Source organism: Ceratotherium simum, chromosome 27 (genome assembly GCF_057802395.1).
Source record: "Ceratotherium simum simum isolate JZ-2026a chromosome 27, ASM5780239v1, whole genome shotgun sequence".
In the NCBI taxonomy this organism is placed as follows: domain Eukaryota; kingdom Metazoa; phylum Chordata; class Mammalia; order Perissodactyla; family Rhinocerotidae; genus Ceratotherium; species Ceratotherium simum.
In genome coordinates this window covers 2,808,338-2,828,680 of record NC_141926.1, presented here as the reverse complement: position 1 = coordinate 2,828,680, position 20,343 = coordinate 2,808,338, and the positions used below count along the sequence as shown (strand labels likewise).

The window sequence follows — 20,343 nt, the reverse complement described above, 5'->3', positions numbered from 1 at the left end:
TAGAGGGAAAAGATAAAGGCGAAATCCACAATGTTTATGGTGGTTTCTTATTTTCTGGAAATTGAATGAAATCAAATTTATCCCCCTAATTACCCAAAAGATCTTTTACAATCTAAGTTACATGGGTGCGTCTGTTTTTTTTTGTTTTTTTGTATTTTTACACAAAAGAAGAATGTTACCTAAAACTTCAAATCATTTTTTTAACTGAAAGCCTGTAGTTGGATTTTTTTGGCTGGTGTGTGTGAGACAAGCCGGCTCTGCTGTAAAGAGGTAGCAGCTGGTAAACGACTGTGGCGCCAGGTATAGACTGTGCATCTGAAGAAAGAATGTGCAGGCATGCCACAATATCTGTGGCACATGTAAATGCTAGCAAGTGGAAAAGAAAACAAGTTATAATTTTGGTGAATTTCATGGGGTCTCCTATGATTGGAAAAATTATAACTTTTGATGCTAATGTGGAAATTGTTATATTTAATCTGAAACTGACTTCTACCTACAGTTCCATTGTCAGCACAGCCTGTGGTGGGTCAGGTTCCTATATTAGTCTTAGTTGATGAGTATAGATATCCCATAAAGAGTTGGTAAAGAAAATACACACAGGCTTCTATTCAATGTTTCTTTAGTATTTAAAATAAGATTGTTATAAAAGGAAATTAAACAAACACTCCGGGTGTGTATATATTAGTAAAGAAAAAACACACAGGCTTCTATTCAATTTTTCTTTAGTATTTAAAATAAGATTGTTATAAAAGGAAATTAAAGAAACACTCCGGGTGTGTATATAAAATGAAAAGTTATACTACTTTTTATAAAAGAACAAACTAGGCTGATCTAAATGTTTTACTGTCAACTGTGATCTTTAAAATAAGTCCTATGTGATTTTAAAATTTGATTTTTCATGAAAATGCTCCTTTCTCTAAATTTATTCATCCTCTACGTCAGCCTATAAGACCTGAAAGCATCATTAATACGATTTGCTGGGATTCTGTGACTGGAAAAGGTGACAAGTTGGTGACTTTGACATTGCAGGTATTAATTCCATTTTCATGGTTTACTATGAAAGTCATTCTTCACATTATTCTGTAATATATTGTTAGACTAAAACCATTGTATTAAGACTTTAAAATGTAAGCATTATAATTCTGAAAATACACATTTTAAGAAGAAACTTTGCCGTTTTGAACTTCTTTCTTTTGCTGTGGGGTGTGAAAATTGAGTGTGTAAAGGTAAAGAATTTTCTTGTTTTTCTCCCCCTAATCTTTCTTCCTAACTCTAAGCACAGATTATTTACTTTTGGGGGAGCTTTCGGGGTTTTTTCATAATGCATTACCCAAGAACTCATCAGAACCAAGACATTTGATTCTTCACAGTTTTCAGGGTTTTTGTAGACGTATTTGCCAGCCTGACGTTTGACAAAGTAACTCTTCGGAAAAGTGTAGTTTTCAACTTATTCCGAGTCTCATTCTTTTCGATTCCCCTTTCATAATCCAGAGCTGTTAAATACGTAAGCGGGGTCTCGTACCTTCTCACCTCCTTGGTGTGTGAACGGTTCGTCCGGGTAGCAGAGCGAGCCTGGCCGAAGCTGGTGAGGACCAGAGTCCTGAACCCCGGCGCACGTGCGCGGCTCCCGGCCAGAGCAGGGGCGGGGGCGGGGCCAGCGGCCTGGGGCTCCGCCCCGGGGCGGTGCGAGGGCGTGGCCGGAGCCGAGACTCCGCCGCGGGGCGGGGCTCGGGCGGGGCCGGGGGCTGGGGCGGCGCCGCTCCTCCGGGCCGTGGGGGGCGCTGTGGCGCGGGGCCGCGTCTGCCCCGGAAGTGCTCGCTGCGGGCCGGCGGGCGAGGCACGGAGGCTGAGGGGACCCCCACGTGCGGCGGCGGCGGCGATGAAGTTCGCGTACCGGGTGAGCGCGGGCGCGGGGCGGCCGGGGGGTCGGGGGAGGGGCCTGGTGGGCTAGGGATGCGGGCGGCTTTGTGGCCACCGTGGGCCTGGGGGAGGCCGGCGTTGAGCGCAGCAGCGGCCCCGACCTGGACGGAGGGTCCCGGCCGCAGGTGGCGGGTCAGGACCCCGGTGCCCGGAGCCCCGCGGAGCGTCCCTGAGGCCACGTGAGGCCCGTCAGAGCGCGGCGTGGGGGGGGGGGGGCGCAGGGACACCCGGATTTTTGCTCACAGCCGGCTGTCCCCCCATCGGGAACCTGGAGGTCGGCGCGCCCCCGGCGGCGGGCCCTCCTCTGCGGGCTGTTCTCTGGGGCCGCGGTCCCGGCCCCCACGCCGGTCCAGCCTCTGACCCCGCGCCGGCCCCGCAGCCCCGCCCCACACCTCACTGCCCACGCCTGCTCCTGGGCCCTTGGCCTCACCGCCCTATTCCCGGGACCTCCTCCCTCCCTCCCCAGCTCCCCGCGGCCGCGCTTGGTCCGCCCTCCGTCCCCTGATCCCGTCCTGGGTGAAGGAGCGCAGAAGCCTCACTGGCCTCCCTGGTTCCCTCTTGCTCCCACGGTCGTTAGCTGGTCTTCAGAAAACGGGAACGGGATCCCCCACGCCTCCGCTTTAAGCCTTCTCGCTGACCAGGCTCCTCCCTGGCTCTCCGCCTTGTTGGCCTGGTGGCTCCTTCTCGTCCAAGCCCCAGCTCAGGTGGCCCTTCCGAGCTGCTTCCCCGCCCACCCTCTGCGATGCGTCTCACCTGCCCCTGTGGGGTTTCGTCTTGAGCACCACACACTATCCTTAATTCTGTCTCTTGTCTCCACTGCCCCTCCTGTGGACGTGGACTAGGAGGGCACTGAGGGCAGAGACTGTGGGCACAGCTGTGTCTCCAGGGAACGCTCAAATCTGATGGTTGCACAGGTGGATTCATTACAGAGCTCTGGTCACCTTTGCAAGCTTTCTCTAACTTAAACATGGGTCCGTCCTCCTCTCCCCCGAGGACACCTGCTGTGTCAGGCTCCCCCAAGCTCACGGTGCCCCTCACCTGCCTCACTTCTTCCTCTGTCTTGCTCTGGGCTGGGCTGCCTAGGTGCCCAGGAAGTGTCCTAGTGGATGATCAGGGACCCTGCGGGGGGGCGCTGTGCCATCTCCTTGACCAGAGGCCTCACTTAGCTCTTTTCTAGAGTTCTGGAGACTCTGTCTTTACATTCTTTGTATTCAGACAGCTTTGTTTTCTTTTCAGTTTTCAAATTTGCTGGGGACAGTCTATCGGTGTGGAAACTTAAATTTTACCTGTGATGGCAATTCAGTCATCAGTCCTGTGGGAAACAGAGTCACTGTATTTGACCTTAAAAAGTAAGTGTGCTAAAATGGTGTTAACAGAGCGATCATTGTTACCATGTTTGCGTGTAAAAATGGCTGGTGTTTTCCTCACTTTCCCTTTAGTAGTACCCCTTTAATTAAGGCAGCTCGAGAGAGGCCCACAGGACTTAGGTGGTGTGGAGGGGCCAAGGGTGGAACTGGCCATAGGAGTCCCAGTGTCTTCCTTCTAGTCCCTCAGCTAACCCCCGCGGATCTAGGAGTATCTAGGTCAGTGAGGTTACCTTCACGGTAGAAATCATGTGTCACGGAATTGTCTGGAAAGGGGTGCCCAGAGGCGTGGAAGCTGCCCGTCCCTCTCGGTGCCTCCTACTTGATGAGCACGGTGCTCGCCCAGATCACTTCTGCATGCGCAGGTATACCGTCTTTCTCCCAAACAAGCGCATGGCTCTGTTCCTTTCTTCTCAAGGGGAAGGACTGCTGGATGGCCTGTCACCCCTTCCCAGACTTGTGTAGCCTGGGCGGGATCCTCCTGTCGCAGAGGCTCCCTGGGTTTCTGTCCTGCTCCACAGGCCTCAGTTTCCCTGTCTGTAAGATGGGACAGTAGTACGTGTGTTCTCAGCAAGTTGCTATCTAAAGTGCCCGAGAGCAGGGCCTGTGCAGGGCGAGTGCAGGGCCAGCTGCTGGCGTGCTCTTCACTGTTTTGTTTAAATGACATCTCACGGGGGCTCTCTAGAGTCACAACCACGCGTTCATTGAAGAAAAGCTGGAGAACGAAACAGTAAAGAACAAAATTAGAACCTAACCCAACCGTGCCTTATCTTTCCACCTTTGTGCGTTTTCCCATTTCTGTACAAAGTTTTACACAAATGTGCTGTCCTTGTGGTTAATGCCTCCCGTTGGATGGTTAGCTTGTTTCCAGTGTCTGGCTTTACACATTTGCAGAATCCTCGGGGTGCAGTCCTAGAGGCAAACTTGACATATCCAGAGCCCCTTTTTAAGGCTTTGCCAGCTTTTCTCTGGGGTCATTGTTTTCTCTCCTGTCTCTCCAGCGGGGACCAGGGGATGAGCAGTGAGCCTGGGCCCGGAGCTCTGATGGCACAGGATGGGGCGTGGTGCAGGGGCGGTGGCTGGTGGTCCAAGGCCACCCGGCCTCTCCGTCTGACAGCATGAGACCAACTGCACGGCTCTGTCTTTTGTCTCCCAGCAACAAATCCGACACTCTGCCCCTGGCCACTCGGTACAACGTCAAGTGTGTGGGGCTGTCCCCGGACGGCCGCCTCGCCATCATCATCGATGAAGGTAACCGCCCTGGTCCAAGAGACGGGGGTTCGGGGTGGTGACTGATGGCACCAGCTAGGAGATGGGTGCGGTGGGCGTCAGGGTGACACGAGGCCAACACCAAGTCCCGAGAGGGTCTAGGCCGCATGGTCGTCTCCCCCAGTTGTTTCCGTGTCTGGGGCCCTGGTGGGCTTCGGGATGAGAGTGTGCGTGCAGGGTGTGGATGCACCTGGGTGTCCTCCTGGGTTGTGTGCCCTTGGCACATGAGGGCTGGCTTCCTGTGCCGCGGGGCACGCGTTCCAGAGTCCTGATGCCTGCAGTGGAGACACGCAGAACCGCACCGCTTTTTGGTTGTACGTGTGCAGCGAATTTGCCGAGTGTCTGGGGTGGGGTGTCAAGTCTGGGGTGAAGGCACGATCACCGCCCTCCCTTCCTGCAGGGGGGGATGCTCTGCTGGTCAGCCTGGTCTGCAGGTCCGTGCTCCACCACTACCACTTCAAGGGCTCTGTGCACAGCGTCTCCTTCTCCCCTGATGGCAGGTAAGGGCCTGGGGGAGCTGCTGAGGTGCAGACTCCATGACTCGTGTGGCGGGGCTGGACCCGGCTCGTGTGGCCCTGGAGGGCTCTCTGCACTCGGACCTTACTGTGGGAGCCCGTGCCAGTGCCTCTTGGCCGGTCCCTTAACCGAGTGTTCCTGCCGGCTCCGGGCTCCTGCAGGGCTGCCCAGGCGCGGCCCCTCCCCCGCTTGAAGGCCGGTGTTCGAGCCTCAAGTGGGAGGTTCTAAAGGCTCTCATCCAAACCCGCTCCAGAGCGGGTGTGGCCCTTAGAGGACCTCACGGCCTCCAGACAGCCGGGCCACACAGGAGCCCCTGGCGCCGAGGGCCAGGCCCCCAGCTCTGATGTCCATCAGCAGTGAGGAGGGTGTCGTGTGGGGGCAGGGCCCTGGCCAGACCTAGCCCTGCTCCGGGTTCAGGGGCCTCGAGAGAGAGGGCTGGTTCCCAGGTTGCGCACACCCAGGCCGACCCAGATGTGCCGTGGAAGGAGTGGCTCTGGGTTTTAGTCCTGAGCCCCCATCCCATGTCCATACTCGGAAACCCCTTAGAGCGGCTCCTGAGGCCGTGGCTGCTCTTCGGTGCCTGTCACGCGGGGCCACTGTCTTCCTTTTGGTTCCACCCTGGGGCTGTCCAAGCTTGGCCTGGCCACGGCTGGCAGGCACGCCTGATGGGGCCCCTGCTCTGGGCAGAGCGGTGGCAGGCCCAGGGTGCTGCAGGGTCTGTCCGCTTCCTCCCTGACTCTGTCCCTGCAGGAGAAGGGGACTCGGGGCCAGTGAGAGGCAGGCCCCCAGGTTGGCCTTGTAGGAAGCTGGCCCCAGAGCAGGAGAGCTGTCCTCTGGGAGGCTCTCAGCTGGTCTCAGGATCTCCCTGGTGTTGAACATCAACGGCCCCCGTTTCCATGGCAGGAAATTCGTCGTCACAAAAGGCAACATCGCTCAGATGTACCACGCCCCTGGGAGGAAGCGGGAATTCAACGCGTTCGTCCTGGACAAGACCTACTTTGGGCCGTACGATGAGACCACGTGCATCGACTGGACAGACGACTCCCGGTGAGGCCTGGGGAAGGCGGGCAGGGGGCCTGGGGACGGGGCCCGAAGGGGAGGCCTGTGACCAGCCTCTTGTTAGACAACCTGGGTGCCTCCTATCACATCCTGAATTTCTTTCGGAAATGTCCTCTCATGGGCCTCTTGTGGGCTGGATGGGCTCCTGCTTGAGTCAGGTCTGCCCTGGCCTTGGTCTTAGTCACTGGAAACCAGAGAGTGGGATCTGGCCCTGACGAGGATGCTGTACATCCGTACATGTGGTCGAATTTGTGCCCCCAAACACCCAGAGCAGCTGTGGTCGGGGGAGAGTTGGTGGGTTTCTCCCAGCGTGGGTGAGGGGGAGCACTCCAGCCCAGTCCTCTCACGGCACCATCCCTAACCGTCCCGACAGGCAGCCGAGAGTTGCCAGGTTTTTCTCAGCTGCCCTGAGTTCTGTGTGCAGGGAGCAGCAGAGGCTGGTGGTGGGTATGTCGGACCAGCTGCCACAGTGGGGGGACACAGCTCCCAGGCAGCGTGCAGTGTGTCAGTGGGAGACAAAGGTCCTACTCCTGGGACGGTGTGCAGGGTGCCCCCTGGCCAAGCCTTCCCGCCTCTTCAGTGAGGCAGCGCCTGTTCTGGGTCTGTCTCTGTTTATGCCATAAGCAGAGTTCACCCCGATTGGGATCCAGGGCAGGTTGGAGAGGTGTGAGGAGCAGGGTCCCCAGGTAGCACCCGACAGGCTTGGCAGTCAGTTTTCTCCCCTCGGCTGCCCTCTTGTGAGGCACCGCTTTGTGAGGAGGGACGGTGACACACGTCCACTGAGGCTCCTGGTCCAGGAGAAGCACAGATGGATGTGTCCACGCCGAGAGGTGATGTGGGCCACACAGACCTGGACGTGTCCCTGTCCACCACCCTGGGCATCTCCCTGTGCTTGGGGCGGCCTCGGCTGGGAGCCCTGAGGACGAGCTGTCTCCTCTGTCCAGGTGCTTTGTGGTCGGGAGCAAAGACATGTCCACGTGGGTGTTCGGGGCCGAGCGCTGGGACAACCTCATCTACTACGCGCTGGGGGGACACAAGGACGCCATCGTGGCCTGCTTCTTCGAATCCAGCAGCCTGGACGTACGTCCTGCGCCTGGAGCCCCTAGCCCGACGGCATTCCTGGTCTCCGCTGCGAGTGTGGGAGGCCCTGGGAGGCCGTGGCACTGGGCCCTCCCCGAGGTCCTCAAGGGCCGTTCCTGGGCGTCCTGGGGATGTTTGGGAGCTGACGATGGCTGTTGGCTGCTCGCTGGGCGTCATTTCTCCCAGTGCGCAGGGGCAGGCCTTGATGGAACGGCTGAAGCTAAGACAGCGGTCTCGTGAGCTGGGGTCGGGGTGACGCACGCCCACTGCCACGTGCTTCCCTTTGCAGCTGTACACGCTGAGCCAGGACGGAGCCCTGTGTGTGTGGCAGTGTGACACGCCCCCTGAGGGCCTGAGGCTGAAAGCCCCCACAGGCTGGAAGGCGGACCTGCTGCAGAGGGAGGAGCAGGACGAGGAGGGGGAGAGGGAGACCACTGTCCGCGGGAAAGCCACCCCGGCAGCGGAGGAGCAGCAGGGAAAAGTGAAGTACTCTCGGCTGGCCAAGTAGGTCTCCACGCGCAGAGTGGGGTGGGCCTCGCGCCCTCTGAGGTGGAACTGGGGCGCGCTCCTGCGGGCTCTCTTGCCTCAGAGGGACCCGGATGGGAGGTCGGTGGGTGAGGACCCACAGGCACAGCAAACAGGCCGCTTCTCCGTGGGCCCCTCCTGGGGGACCAGCTGAGAGGCTGCCTGGTCCTGAGTGGGGGGTCAGGAGGCTTAGAGAGTGGAGAGCCACGGGCGCGAGGAATGGGGGGTCGCCCTCAGCGGATGAGAGGCAGTGCAGTTAGGGCTGCCTCCCTACGTGCCCTGTGTGGAGCAAGGGCCTCTGGCCCAGGGGTCCTGGGCAGGTGCTGGCGGGGGCATGAGACCAGCCTGGCTCTCTGGTCCTCCTCCTGCAACGGTCCCGTGCCCGTCTATTTAGGTACTTCTTCAATAAAGAAGGGGATTTTAACAATCTGACAGCTGCAGCGTATCACAAGAAGATCCACCTCTTGGTCACTGGTTTTGCTTCCGGAATCTTCCACCTTCACGAGCTCCCGGAGTTCAACCTCATCCACTCCCTGAGGTGAGTGCCTCTGCTCTGTGGCACGTGTGGTTTCCTGAGCACTTGAGAGTGTGACCAAGTCCAGCAGGCCCATGATGGACGTGGGCAGAGGCCATGCTGTGCTTGCCCTGACTAGGGCTGTGGCGTTAGGACGGCTCCCCAGGACCTCTGTCCTCGCCTTCATCCTGGCCTTCGTCCTGGCCAGGTGGGAGGGCGGGTTAGAGGGAACTGGGTGTGCTGCCTGTCCTCATCTCAGACACCAGGTCCCTCCCTGGGCTTTGGTCTCCCAGAGCATCAGGTCACTTTTCTTTCTCATTCTCATTTTTTCTTTCTGTTCTTCATCTTTGGAAGTTAAAATACTGGTTTTGCAAAATCACACAGCTCCCCCATTTTTGAGTGCAGGGCGTCACTCTGGGTTTTCTGATGCTTTAAATGAAGTGAATGGTTTACGTCTAGACAGTGGGTGGGGAGAAGGTGGGTATGGACGGTAGGGGCCACCTGGCCCTGCCCTCGCCCGCCCGGCCACCCTGACAGTGGGGCCAGGAGGCTCTTCTGTGCTCACCTTGTCTTGCTTTTCTGCTCAGCATCTCGGATCAGAGGATCGCGTCCGTCTCCATCAACAGCTCTGGGGACTGGATTGCCTTTGGCTGCTCAGGTTTGTCTCTGTGCCCGGGTTGTGTGAGAACAAGAGCAGAGCTTCTGCTGCAGGGCACCTGCCTGTGGTCCCCTCGGGTGCTGGGTCCCGGCCCGGCTGGCTCCGGGAGAGACGCCTTCAGGGGCCTGTTGTGTGCAGAGTAGGTCAGCTGGGTGGCTCAGGTGTGAGGGAGCAGTCAGTGAAACTTCCAGAACAAGTACTTCTCTGAGCTGTGAGTCCCTTGTTGCCTGAATCCCAGTCTCTGGCTACAGCCCCTGGCCTGTGGCCTTGGCCCTCCAGTGGGCCGCAGCAGGTGTCCACTCTGTGTGCTGGTGATTCAGGAGATTGACGTCTCTGAGCTGGATCTCCTCGGGTGGAGGGTGACAGCGCCTGCCTCAGGGTGGGACAGGTGGTCCGGGTGCCAGCATGAGTCAGGCGGGGCGGAGCGTCGTGAGCCGGTCTGCAGCCTGTGTGGTCCGCAGGCCTGGGCCAGCTGCTGGTGTGGGAGTGGCAGAGTGAGTCCTACGTGCTCAAGCAGCAGGGCCACTTCAACAGCATGGTGTCCCTGGCCTACTCCCCCGACGGGCAGTACATCGTGACCGGCGGGGACGACGGCAAGGTGGGGCTGCGCCGCCTTGGAATTGGGCTGGTGGGTGGCAAGTGGGGAGCCACAGGGTCCTGTCTCTGTCCCGTTGGCCGGGGCACCAGGGGCCGGGCTGAGGGGGGAGCGAGGCATTTGTGGCCAGGCCCCGCCTGTGGGGTTCAGCCTGGAGCTCTCGGGCTCTCCCCACCTCATCTGTGCTCCCGAAGAGGCGTTTACAGACTTAGCCGGATCTGAGTAGAGGGGATTTGGGGGTCCATTTCCCCATTTTTGGGTCGGGCTCCCAAACACATGCACCTTCTTGGCTGAGGGGTCTGTGGTGCCAGCAGCTTCCGTCTGACATGGGTTGGTGCTTGCTTGCTTCCTGTGGCAGCGCAGGGCCCCCCGACATCCCCCAGCCCTCCCTCGTGGGGCGACAGGAATTGATGAGAGGCAGACGATCTGTCCAGACCTCAGCGCCCACACGGATGCCTGCATGTGTGTCTGCGTCTGTGTGTGTGTGTTCAGTGTGTGTTCAGGGGTCCTTGGTTGGGGCCGTGTGTGTGTGTGTGTGTGTGTGTGTGTGTGTGCGCGCGCGCAGTCCCAAGCCGGGGCCCGCCTACTTCTCACATGCTCCCCACCACAGGTCAAGGTGTGGAACACTCTCAGTGGCTTCTGCTTCATCACTTTCACGGAACACTCCAGCGGGGTCACCGGTGTGACCTTCACTGCCACTGGCTATGTCATCGTGACCTCTTCCATGGACGGGACTGTGCGAGCCTTTGACCTTCACAGGTGACCTTTCTGCTGGGATGCCGGCTCAGAGCAGGTTCCTCTCTGCAGTGGGCTGTGAGAGGCAGGCTGAAGGTTCCAGGCTTGTCGGGAAGCCTGTGGTGTAGACGAAGGCACGGTTGAAGCCCCAGCATCTGGGACTTCTGGGAGTGATGCCAAGCGGGACATTTCTCTTCCCGGCAGGTACCGGAACTTCCGCACCTTCACGTCCCCACGCCCCACCCAGTTCTCCTGTGTGGCTGTGGACTCAAGTGGGGAGATCGTTTCTGCTGGGGCCCAGGACTCCTTCGAGATCTTTATCTGGTCCATGCAGACAGGCAGGCTCCTCGACGTAAGGACTGTGGGTCCCAGGAGCCGTGCTCTAGAAGAGACTGGGGCTGGAGGGTGTGGGGACAGGCCACACTCGACACACAGGAAGGGCGCCTCTGGCAGACCTGAGGGGAGCGAGTGTGTTAGAGGTCACATCTCAGGACAAGCAGCACTCTTTACACGCGTTTTCTGACCTGGCCTCCTCTCCCTTCCCTGCACCAAGATAGAGTTAGCCCGCCTCATCCCACAGCCTCGAACGTGCCAAGAGGGGCCGTGTCTCAGGCCACAGCCTCTGCGCGCACCAGTGTCCGGCTCGGGGCGGCCCACCACGCTCTCACCTCTTCAAACCCTTCTCTGAACCACAGGTTTTGTCTGGCCATGAGGGGCCCATCAGCGGTCTGTGTTTTAATCCAATGAGGTCGGTGCTGGCCAGCGCCTCCTGGGACAGGACAGTGCGTCTGTGGGACATGGTCGACAGCTGGAGGACCACGGAGACCCTGACCCTGACCTCCGACGGTGAGCTGCACGGTGGGGTTAGTGGGCGGGGATCGTGACCCGGGACGACGGCCTGGTCTCCGTGCCGTTACCCACCTGTCTTGGTTGTGTGTCTGAATGTAAACCCAGGACCCCCACTCCCACAGCTGTTAGGGTTGGGGCCAGTCCAGGGTCACTTGGTGTCGGATGTCCCCCTAGGAGAGCGAGCTGGGGGCCTGGCTGCTGCAGGCTTCCCGCCACTTTCTGCACTTGCCTGTGGGTTAACGTCCCCGGAGAAGCAGCTGATGGAGCCACAGGGAGAAGCTGACGTGATTGTAGGCAGCGCAGGAGGCCCCCAGCCCAGGTTGGGTGGGCCGTGCCCCCAGGAGTCCCGCCGCCTGTGTTTGTGGAGTCGTCCCGGAGCACAGCTGGGCGTGTGTGGATGTCTTGTCCATGGCTGCTCTCGCCGTGGCGGTAGAGCTGATGGGTTGTGGCAAAGACCAAACCATTCTGGCCCTGTGCCAAACACGTTTGCCACCCCAAAACTCGAGGGTCTCCTCGGTGTTTTCTGCTTCCCGCCGCCCCACCCGCCTCTGGTCCAGGCTTTCAGCAGCCGGCGTCCTGCATCTTCTCGGGGCATCCGTACTGACCTCCCGCCTCCAGTTAGTCTGTTTCTGGTCTGTCCTGCATGTCCGTCAGAACAGGCTTTGCTGTGACCTCCGTATGACTGGGACTCACCCTTGCCCGGCCCTCCTCCAGCCCTGCGCCCTCCCACCAGGCTGGCCCCTGCTCAGTTGTGCGTCGTGGGCGTCCTACGGCCCCACCTGGATCCCTCACCCCTCGAGGCGGCTGGGCCCTGCCCGCACAAGCAGCCGACGTGGCTCTAAGCTGTCCGTGCCGGGGCCCAGGGCCCGCCTCGTGGGGCTGGAGCTTCTTGTGTACCCCCACCCCACCCAGAATCGGTCCCTCTCGAGCTGGTAATGAGGACCAGTGAGGGTGGGCCTGCCTGCCGGAGCCTGGGGTCTTCCTCGGACCCTGATTTTGCATCTCTTTTCAGCTCTGGCTGTGACTTTTCGCCCCGACGGTGCAGAGCTGGCTGTGGCCACTCTGAACTCACAGATCGCCTTCTGGGACCCCGAGAAAGCCGTGCAGACGGGCTCCATTGAGGGCAGGCACGACCTCAAGACAGGCAGGAAGGAGCTGGACAAGATCACCGCCCAGCACTCGGCCAAGGGGAAGTGAGTGTCTCAGTGGGGCGAGGGCCGCAGGCTGGGAGCCTGTCCAGCGGGGGCGGCTCTTCTTCCTGGGGGAGCCAGGGCACCTGTGTTGGGGTTTTGTGCACCACGGCTTGATAGATTACAGTGTCCTCACACACCTTTGACCTTAACAGTGCTGCTGTGAGTGTTTGGGGATGAGTGTGTGCCCCTAGGAGTGGAATTGCTGGGTGACCCCAAGGTGACTCTGTGTTTAAGTTATTGAGGACCTGCCAGACTGTTTTCCAAGAGGCTGCAGCATTTTATGTTCTTGCCGGCAGTGTGGGAGGGTCCAGTTCTCCACAACCTTACCAGTCTCATTAGTCTGTTTTTTTAATTTTTTTTTTTTTTAATTTATTTTTTTCCCCCCAAAGCCCCAGCAGATAGCTGCGTGTCATAGCTGCACATCCTTCTAGTTGCTGTATGTGAGACTCGGCCTCAGCATGGCCGGAGAAGCGGTGCGTTGGTGCGCACCCGGGATCCGAACCCGGGCCGCCAGCAGCGGAGCGCGCACACTTAACTGCTAAGCCACGGGGCCGGCCCAGTCTGTTTTTTTAAATCGTAGCCATTCTGGTGGATGTGAGGTGGGATCCCTTTGTGGTTTTGATTTGCATTTCCCTAAGGACTGGTGGTGTTGAGCATCTTTTCCTGGGCTGCTGGCCATTTGTATGTCAGCTTTGGGGAAATGTCTGCCCAGAGTATTTGCCATTTTAATTGGGCTCTGTCCTTATTGCTTACTTGCTCGAGTTATGTGTTCAGATGTGAGACGCTCATCAGTTATATGGTCTGTGAAAGTTTTCTCCCATTCCGCGAGGTGACTGCTTTCTCGATGGTGTCCTTTGGAGCACTAAAGTTTTAATTTTGGAGACATCCGGTTTCTTTTTTCTTTTTTTTTTTTTTAAAGATTTTATTTATTTATTTTTTCCCCCCAAAGCCCCAGTAGATAGTTGTATGTCATAGCTGCACATCCCTCTAGTTGCTGTATGTGGGACTCGGCCTCAGGATGGACGGAGAAGTGGTCCCTCGGTGCGCGCCCGGGATCCGAACCCGGGCCACCAGCATCGGCGCGCGCACACTTAACCACCAAGCCACGGGGCCAGCCCAGTTTATTTTTTCTTTTGTCGCTTGTGCTTTTGGTGTCACGTCTAAGGATCCACTGCCTAACCCAAGGACACTGTCTCGAGTCCTGTGAGCAAACAGGGCATAAGTGCCAGGTTTCTGGCCCTGCAGGACTACGTAGACATTCCTGTGAGCAGCCGCTGTGAGGGTGGCAGGCGGACTGGCCTCCTTTTCATTCTGACTTCAATGAGGAAACGCCCTGACCCGAGCCACGGGGTCCTTTTGTGTAAAGGTCGTGCCTCTCGGGAGGCTGCAGCCCTCACCCTCGTCTGGAGAACGGAGCGGGGTGACTGGACATTGTCAACCACACGTTCAGAGTCCCGCAGGAGTTCAGTCCTGAGCCGTGTGGGAGGGTGGCGTTTGCCCTCTGGAATCTGGGTGGGAGGAAGCCTGGGTGGTGACTAAGTCCTCGTCCCTCCGCTTCAGGGCCTTCACCACTCTGTGCTACTCGGCGGACGGCCAGAGCATCCTGGCGGGAGGGATGTCCAAGTTCGTGTGCATCTACCACGTCAAGGAGCAGATCCTCAGGAAGAAGTTTGAGATCTCCTGTAACCTCTCTCTGGACGCCATGGAGGTGAGCCAGCGCGTGGGGCTCCACAGCACGGCTCTGCGGGCTTCACGGGACGCCTGCATGGACCTGCGCTGTGCTGTGAACGCACGAGGCTGCTCCCAGGGGCGCCTGGCCCCTGCCCTCGCCCCTCCTCACACTCTGGCTCCCACGGGAACTGGGGCGGGGTCTCTGGGCAGACGTGCAGTTGCCTGGGTCGCTGCTCTGGCCCATCGCAGGGCGAGGGCTTCTGTGTGGCCGCAAGCCCGCCCCTCCTGAGTGTTTCTGGGGGAACGTGTCCTGGGCATATCCCTGGGACGTGCAGCCAGGATGGGCCGAGCAGATGGGCAGCCTGAGGGAGCAGCGGCCCCTGCATGTTGGGCTGACGTACCCCCATGTGTGCGTCCCTCAAGGAGGCTCACAAGCTCTTCCAGTGTTGAGTTAGAGAATCCGACCACCACCGAGGTGGCAGCGGGGACTCCCGCCATCAGCAGCAGGCTCCGAGGGGAGGTTCTGCCACGAAAGGGGCTGGGGTGGGCTTATCGCTGTCCCTTCTCAGGGTCCGTGTGTCCTGTATGCATTCCAGACAGGGCTGGGGTCTCGTCCTGCTGTGCCCTGCCCTCACCTCTGACTGGTGAGCTGCCTATGGTTTTCCTTTCTAGGAATTTTTGAACCGAAGGAAAATGACCGAGTTTGGTAACCTGGCACTAATCGATCAAGATGCCAGGGAGGAGGCTGGAGTCGCGATACCACTGCCGGGAGTGAAGAAAGGTGCGCAGAGTGTCTCTCGTGTCCCCAGGGCCCCGGCCATAGCAGGCCACCCTGCTCACCGCCCACTTTTCCTGGACGACAGTGGTTTTGCTCTGTTGCTGGGGCTGCAACAACTGCCGTCCAGGAACTCGTGCTGCACGTGGGGGCCGTTTTGTGGAGGCTGGGGGTGCAGGAAGCCTCCCTGAGTTGCTGTATGGCCTGCAGCCTCCTTGCCTGCCGGGGCCCAGCCCTCTGCTTCCCACTCCCTCCACGTGGGCCACAAAGAGACTACAGTGTTGGAGCCACGGTCCAGGAGGCCTGAGGGGCACACGTGCCTCACAGGGTCAAGGCAGAAGACAGGGACCCTCGGGCCCTGGTAAACCATCACGAAGGGACACCCATCTCCAGAAAGCCTGCGTGTCTCTGTGTGTGCCGGCCCTGGGCACGGTCTTGGGGTGGCTGCCCTGCCCGCCTTGCCACTGGTGCTGGCCTGGGCCTGGTTCACTCCTGTGAGGCCCGCCCTGCACGGTGGGGAACGAGGGCACCTCAGCGACTGGCTGGGTGACGGGGAGGACTGAACGAGCAGAGGCAGGTTCCACAGTGGTTCCGTGCAGCGCCGAGCACAGCGCACGCACATTCGCTTCTCTACACCTGATGGCAATGGGCCTGTGCTGAATGCGTCCCGAGAACTTCTTAACGAGAATATGGCCTGTGATTCCCCAGTTGGGTAGAGTAGTGGTCTCAACCTCTCTGGAGACGTTCTGATCGTCTTGACCTGGGGGGAGGTGCTGCTGGCACTGAGTGTGGAGAGTCCAGGGGGTCTGCTGGACCCACAAGGACCCGGCCCCAAATGCTGGTCACCAGCAGAATACTTCTAGGGGCACACAAAATGTCGTGGCAGTGGCCTCCAGGAAAGGCTTTAGCTGGCTGGGGACCAGAAGGAGAGGAGACTGACTTTTCACAGGTCACTTTTGTGTTATTGAGTTCTATGCCACGGGAATATATTAGCCACTTAAAAAGCTACTTTGAAAATAAAATGCCAGCAAGGACTCACATGATGATGCCCAGTGAGGATGAGTCTCCACTCCACAGAGCTGCCTTGTGCAGTTGTGTGGCTTGTGCACTGCACAAGGTGACTGGCCAAATGGGTAGGTGGTACTGGAACCACCCTGCCTCACAGCCCTGGGCTGGGCGGAGGCCTTTTCCCAGAACAAACCAGCTGTTTGCTGGCCAGGCCAGATGCCCACGGGAGCGTCTTCTCCAAGGGCTCACACGTGGAGGCCAGCGGCACTCATGAAACAGCATCTGAGACCCAGGGCCTCACCAGCACAGGGCTCACCTGCCGTATCTGCAAACAGGGCAGGAGGGCCAGGGGGCAGGGCTGCTGGTCTTGATGGGCCCGTAGGCACCCCTGGCCAGTGAAGTGACCCTGGGGTGGCCCTCCCTCTGTCGGGTGAGTGGCAAGGGATGTGCTGCTGTGTGACTGAGTGGTTTCTGTGTTTCCCAGGTGACATGAGCTCTCGGCACTTCAAACCTGAAATCAGGGTGACCTCCCTCCGCTTCTCTCCCACCGGTGAGCCCCGAGCAGCAGGTTGTTGGTTCTGGGAGGGGAAGGGGCTCGTCCTGATGGGCGTCGGGGCTGAGGTTGCACGATGGGCCTGCCATGTCTGCTCCCACGGACAAGGTCAGTCTCAGAGCCTCTGTCTGGCTCTGGCCACACTGTCCGCTGTGGGTAAGACGTGACGGTCTTTGTCCTCGCCAGAGGACGGCTGTGAAAGCTCTTACCTCAGACACACCGGGCTTCGAAACAGGGAGGCAGACACCTGCTCTGAGTGCCCTTCTCCTGTGCCAGTCAGGACTGTCCCAGGGGGCCGCCTCCTCATCTGCCATCAAGCACCTTGCTCCCCCATCCTGCCCCACTACTGAAGGTGTCTGCAGACTGGCTCTGAGCACCGGGAGGGAGGGTCTGTGCCCCCAGGGCCTGGGGCTGTTAGGTACATGCGGTCCCGAAAAGTGGAGCTCTGCAGGGGGTTGCAGTGGCCTTGTGGTTACGGGTTGCCAGCTGGCGCTTTCCAGCATAGATTGCGTGACACGAGCAGCACCCGGCCTCGACTGCTGTGTGAGCCAGTTTATCTGCATGTTGCGTCCTGGCCCCACGGTGGAGTTGAGAAGTTGGAGCAGAGACCACATGGCCTGCAAAGCTGGAAACCTCTGCCCTTGACAGAAAAGTCCTCTGGGCCTGGTGTAAACCAAGGGGGAAGGCGTTTGTGTACGTGTCTGCTCACGTGCTCACAGCAGCTCTGGAGGAGTACTTGCGGACGTGACCCAGGTGCCCCTTCCAGAGAGGAGCTGGTGGCTGAGAGAGCATGAGAGAAAGATGTCCCCCTCTTCCTTTCTGTGCTGCTGTATTTGGGACCACGGGAACGTCTTCAATACCTGTTCTTTAAAAAATGGAGGCAAGTGAGAATAAATGTTTGGGAAGGCGCTTGACTGCTTAATTTCCCAGGGCGCTGCTGGGCGGCCACCACCACCGAGGGGCTCCTCATCTACTCCCTGGACACCCAGATGCTCTTTGACCCGTTTGAGCTGGACACCAGCGTCACCCCCGGACGGATCCGGGCGGCACTGCGCCAGCGGGACTTCACCAGGGCCATCCTCATGGCCTTCCGGCTCAACGAGAGGAAGCTGCTGCAGGAGGCCCTGGAGTCGGTGCCCTGGGACGAGAGTGAGCGCCCGGGGTCCTGGAGGGGCCACGAGGACCCTGCGTCCAGACCCAGCGGTCGGGGTTCTCGGGCTCTTTGCAAACGCAGGAAGGGCATAAGCTGTAATCGTCTCTTCTCCTGATTTGAGTTCTTTGCAGAGTGAGCATGTTTTTCCTCCTTTTCTTGCAGTTGAAGTTGTCAGCTCCTCCTTCCCTGAGTTGTATGTGGAGAAAGTGCTGGAATTTTTAGCTTCATCCTTTGAGGTGTCTCGCCATCTAGAATTCTACCTGATGTGGACTCAGAAGTTGCTCATGGTGCATGGGCAGAAGCTGAAGTCCAGGTAAGACGTGCTTCACCTGCTCGTTCTTCTGTGAGTTCTGTCACTTGATCAGCTGGTCTTCACAGATAAGAGGGGAAACTTTACCTGCAAACACGGCATGAAGTGAGGCCTTTACGTGCAAACAGGGTGTGAGGTGAGGCCTTGACACAACAAGCAGCACACACGGAGGCCTTACGTGCAAGTGCAGTGTGAAGCGAGGCCCGCACAGCCTTCCGGTCACTGCTGTGCACTGAGGGAAGTCTCCTCTGCAGAGCGGGGAAGCTGCTGCCAGCAGTTCAGTTCCTTCAGAAGAGCATCCAGCGGCACCTGGACGACGTCTCCAAACTGTACGTGTTGCTGGCGTGGTTGGTGGGCAGGGCGGGGGTTGGCCCTCTGCCAGCTGGTTGCCCCCGGGGGCTGCTCCCTTGCTGCCCCTGAACCAAATTCACTGGCTGGCCCACGGTGGGACTGGAGGTTGGCCAGCTTCGGGTGTGCCCTGGGGTCGAAGAGAGAGACCTCTCGGTGAGACAGTGAGCATCTGCCGCAGTTAGACAAGCAGAGGCGGTGTGCCGTGGTGCGGTCAGAAGCCTCTGTCCTCCTGTCGCCAGGTGGTTTCGTTAGGGTTCATGCACTTTCTGGAACCTACCCTGAGTCCGAGTGGCCCATGAAGACCTCACAGCTTGGCCTCTTCTGGAGGGTCTCCCCTCCCCGCCGTTGATGGGGTGTGTCGAGAGAGGTGGGGTCTGAGGTGCTGTGTTCAGGATCGGTGGCCAGGTGTCCCAGCTCCGTTTCTGAAGGTCTGTCCTCTTCCCCTGCTCTTGTCTGCCCAGCGTCCACAGGCAGAGGCCTGTGTCTGGCCTGGGGGCCCCATGGTCCTCCCGTCTGCCCTTGGCTGGTTCCTGTCTTGATGAGTCTAGAACAGGCCCTTCTTTCTTGAACTTTTCTTCCTGAGCCTCCTGACTCTGCCATCCGCTGGGGAGAGAGCCTTCCCTTTGTCGAGGCTTCCCTGACTCCCCAGAGAGGCTGGCACCTCCTGTTAGAGTCAGTCCTCGTGGCTTGTGTTCCCGTAAAGGTGGTGTTCCTGGAACCTCGGCGTCGAGTGACGGTTGCTGATTGTGGGGCACAGCTGGCTTTCATGTATCGATTTGGGGGAGGCTCCAGCTACACTTCCAGACCTATATTCCGGTTTAGAGCCCCACTCAGGCAGTAGCACCGCCTGCACGCACGGTGGTTGCTGCTTTTATTCATCGCTAATCCTTTCACTTTATAGTTCGTTCGTCCTCACCAGGTGGTTTCCTGCATTGAAACGATGGTGTGATTTCTCCCTTCATCCTGTCACTGGGGGGAATTAACTGACTCAGAGTGTTCCTCTCTGCTCTAAAGCGGCTCTGGAGCTCCGCAGCGGTCCCTTCCTCTGGTGTCTGGGGGACCTGGCTGGTGAAGCTGGCTGGGCTGGGTCCAGAGAAGGGCAGGGCGGTGAGGGCAGACCAGAAGGGATGGATCTCACAGTTGGGTCTTTGAAGGCCTCCACTGCTCCAGGGCTGGAGGGTGGCCGGGGCACGGAAGAGAGGAGAGAAGGGAGGCAGGTGGGGGGCTCGTGTAGCCCATGGCTGGTGTTTCTCGGGGTCACAGAGGTGGTTGGTGCGGGTGAGCCGGGGTTCTCGCTGGAAAGACAATCCGTGTTGCTTTTACTGACGTGATTCCTGTGAACCTCAACAGCTGTGACTGGAACCGCTACACCATTCAGTACGCTCTGGCAGTTTCCAAGCAGAGGGGCATGAAACGCCCCTCGGAACCTCGGGGAAGTGAGGAGGAAGCAGGCGCGTCCGATGACGATGACAGTCTGCACCTGCTCGGGCGAGGACACGGGGACGAGGACGAGGACGGGCTGCTGGTGTAGAGCCGACCGGGTGTGCAGCCCCGCTCGTTTCGGTTAAGACCCCTGAGAGATGGAACCGTGCTGCCTGGGCACAGGAAGTGAGGGGAGGGCAGCCCGGAGAGTGTGGCAGTGCTGTCGCCGAGGACTTGCTCTTCCTGTGAGAATCAGACAGGGCAGCAGCATCAGAGCGAGCTGAGCGTCCCCGGCCAGCCCAGGCCTGGCACGCGGGGCCCAGGATCCGGCCACGTGAATGAAAGTAAAGGATGGGCGTCTGCTATGGAAAACGCCTTCCAGAGAGACAACTGGGTTCACGTTGATAGACGCAAACTTCGTAAGAGCGTTATTTATATTTTTAGTATGCAGTTCTGATGATAAATTGAGGGATGAAAAAGATGGGATTTTCTAAAATGTAAGAATGGATTAAGTTTGAACTCTGAATTAAAAATGTTTATAATTTATTCTCGGTGTGACTCATGCAGTGGGATCGGGGCCACCTGCCTGCTGGCAACTCGGTGCTGGGTGAGCAGGTGAGCAGGGCAGGTGGATGGCCAGCCATGCCTCAGCCCTGGCGGCCCCCAGCCATGCCTCAGCCCTGGCGGCCCCCAGCCTAGGTCACCTGCTCCTGTGATCTCTACACAGGGTCGGGGCAGGAACATCTGCTTGATTGACCTCGGAGAGGGACGTGCAGGAGCCCAGGGCTGGGGCCGGATGGTCCTCTGGGGGAGCTCACTCAGA

At 58.7% G+C, this 20,343-nt stretch overlaps 1 protein-coding gene across 3 annotated transcripts; it reads left to right on the top strand.

Moving 5' to 3' along the window:
• Positions 1-1,810: 1,810 nt before the first annotated feature.
• On the top strand, positions 1,811-20,066 carry PWP2 (PWP2 small subunit processome component). Of its 3 annotated transcripts, XM_004429721.3 has the most exons (21): positions 1,811-1,897; positions 3,157-3,269; positions 4,441-4,535; positions 4,954-5,053; positions 5,973-6,116; positions 7,073-7,208; positions 7,498-7,712; positions 8,128-8,271; positions 8,835-8,905; positions 9,367-9,503; positions 10,111-10,259; positions 10,440-10,587; positions 10,931-11,081; positions 12,097-12,277; positions 13,838-13,985; positions 14,621-14,729; positions 16,216-16,281; positions 17,215-17,433; positions 17,600-17,750; positions 18,002-18,076; positions 19,449-20,066. In XM_004429721.3, the coding sequence occupies exons 1-21, from the start codon at positions 1,880-1,882 to the stop codon at positions 19,627-19,629; spliced, it is 2,751 nt and encodes a 916-aa protein (XP_004429778.1). In that variant the 5' UTR covers positions 1,811-1,879; the 3' UTR covers positions 19,630-20,066. The 3 variants fall into 3 exon arrangements, with proteins under 3 accessions (XP_004429778.1, XP_087274129.1, XP_087274130.1); XM_087418003.1 differs by lacking the exon at positions 17,215-17,433; XM_087418004.1 differs by lacking the exons at positions 18,002-18,076; positions 19,449-20,066 and adding an exon at positions 17,876-17,968.
• Positions 20,067-20,343: the final 277 nt, after the last annotated feature.

Bases quoted from the DNA above. Each gene is read 5' to 3' on its own strand.
- PWP2 (XM_004429721.3), top strand. The intron at 6,117-7,072 runs GTGAGGCCTGGG...TCCTCTGTCCAG, and splicing joins GACTGGACAGACGACTCCCG to GTGCTTTGTGGTCGGGAGCA. The intron at 10,588-10,930 runs GTAAGGACTGTG...TCTGAACCACAG, and splicing joins AGACAGGCAGGCTCCTCGAC to GTTTTGTCTGGCCATGAGGG.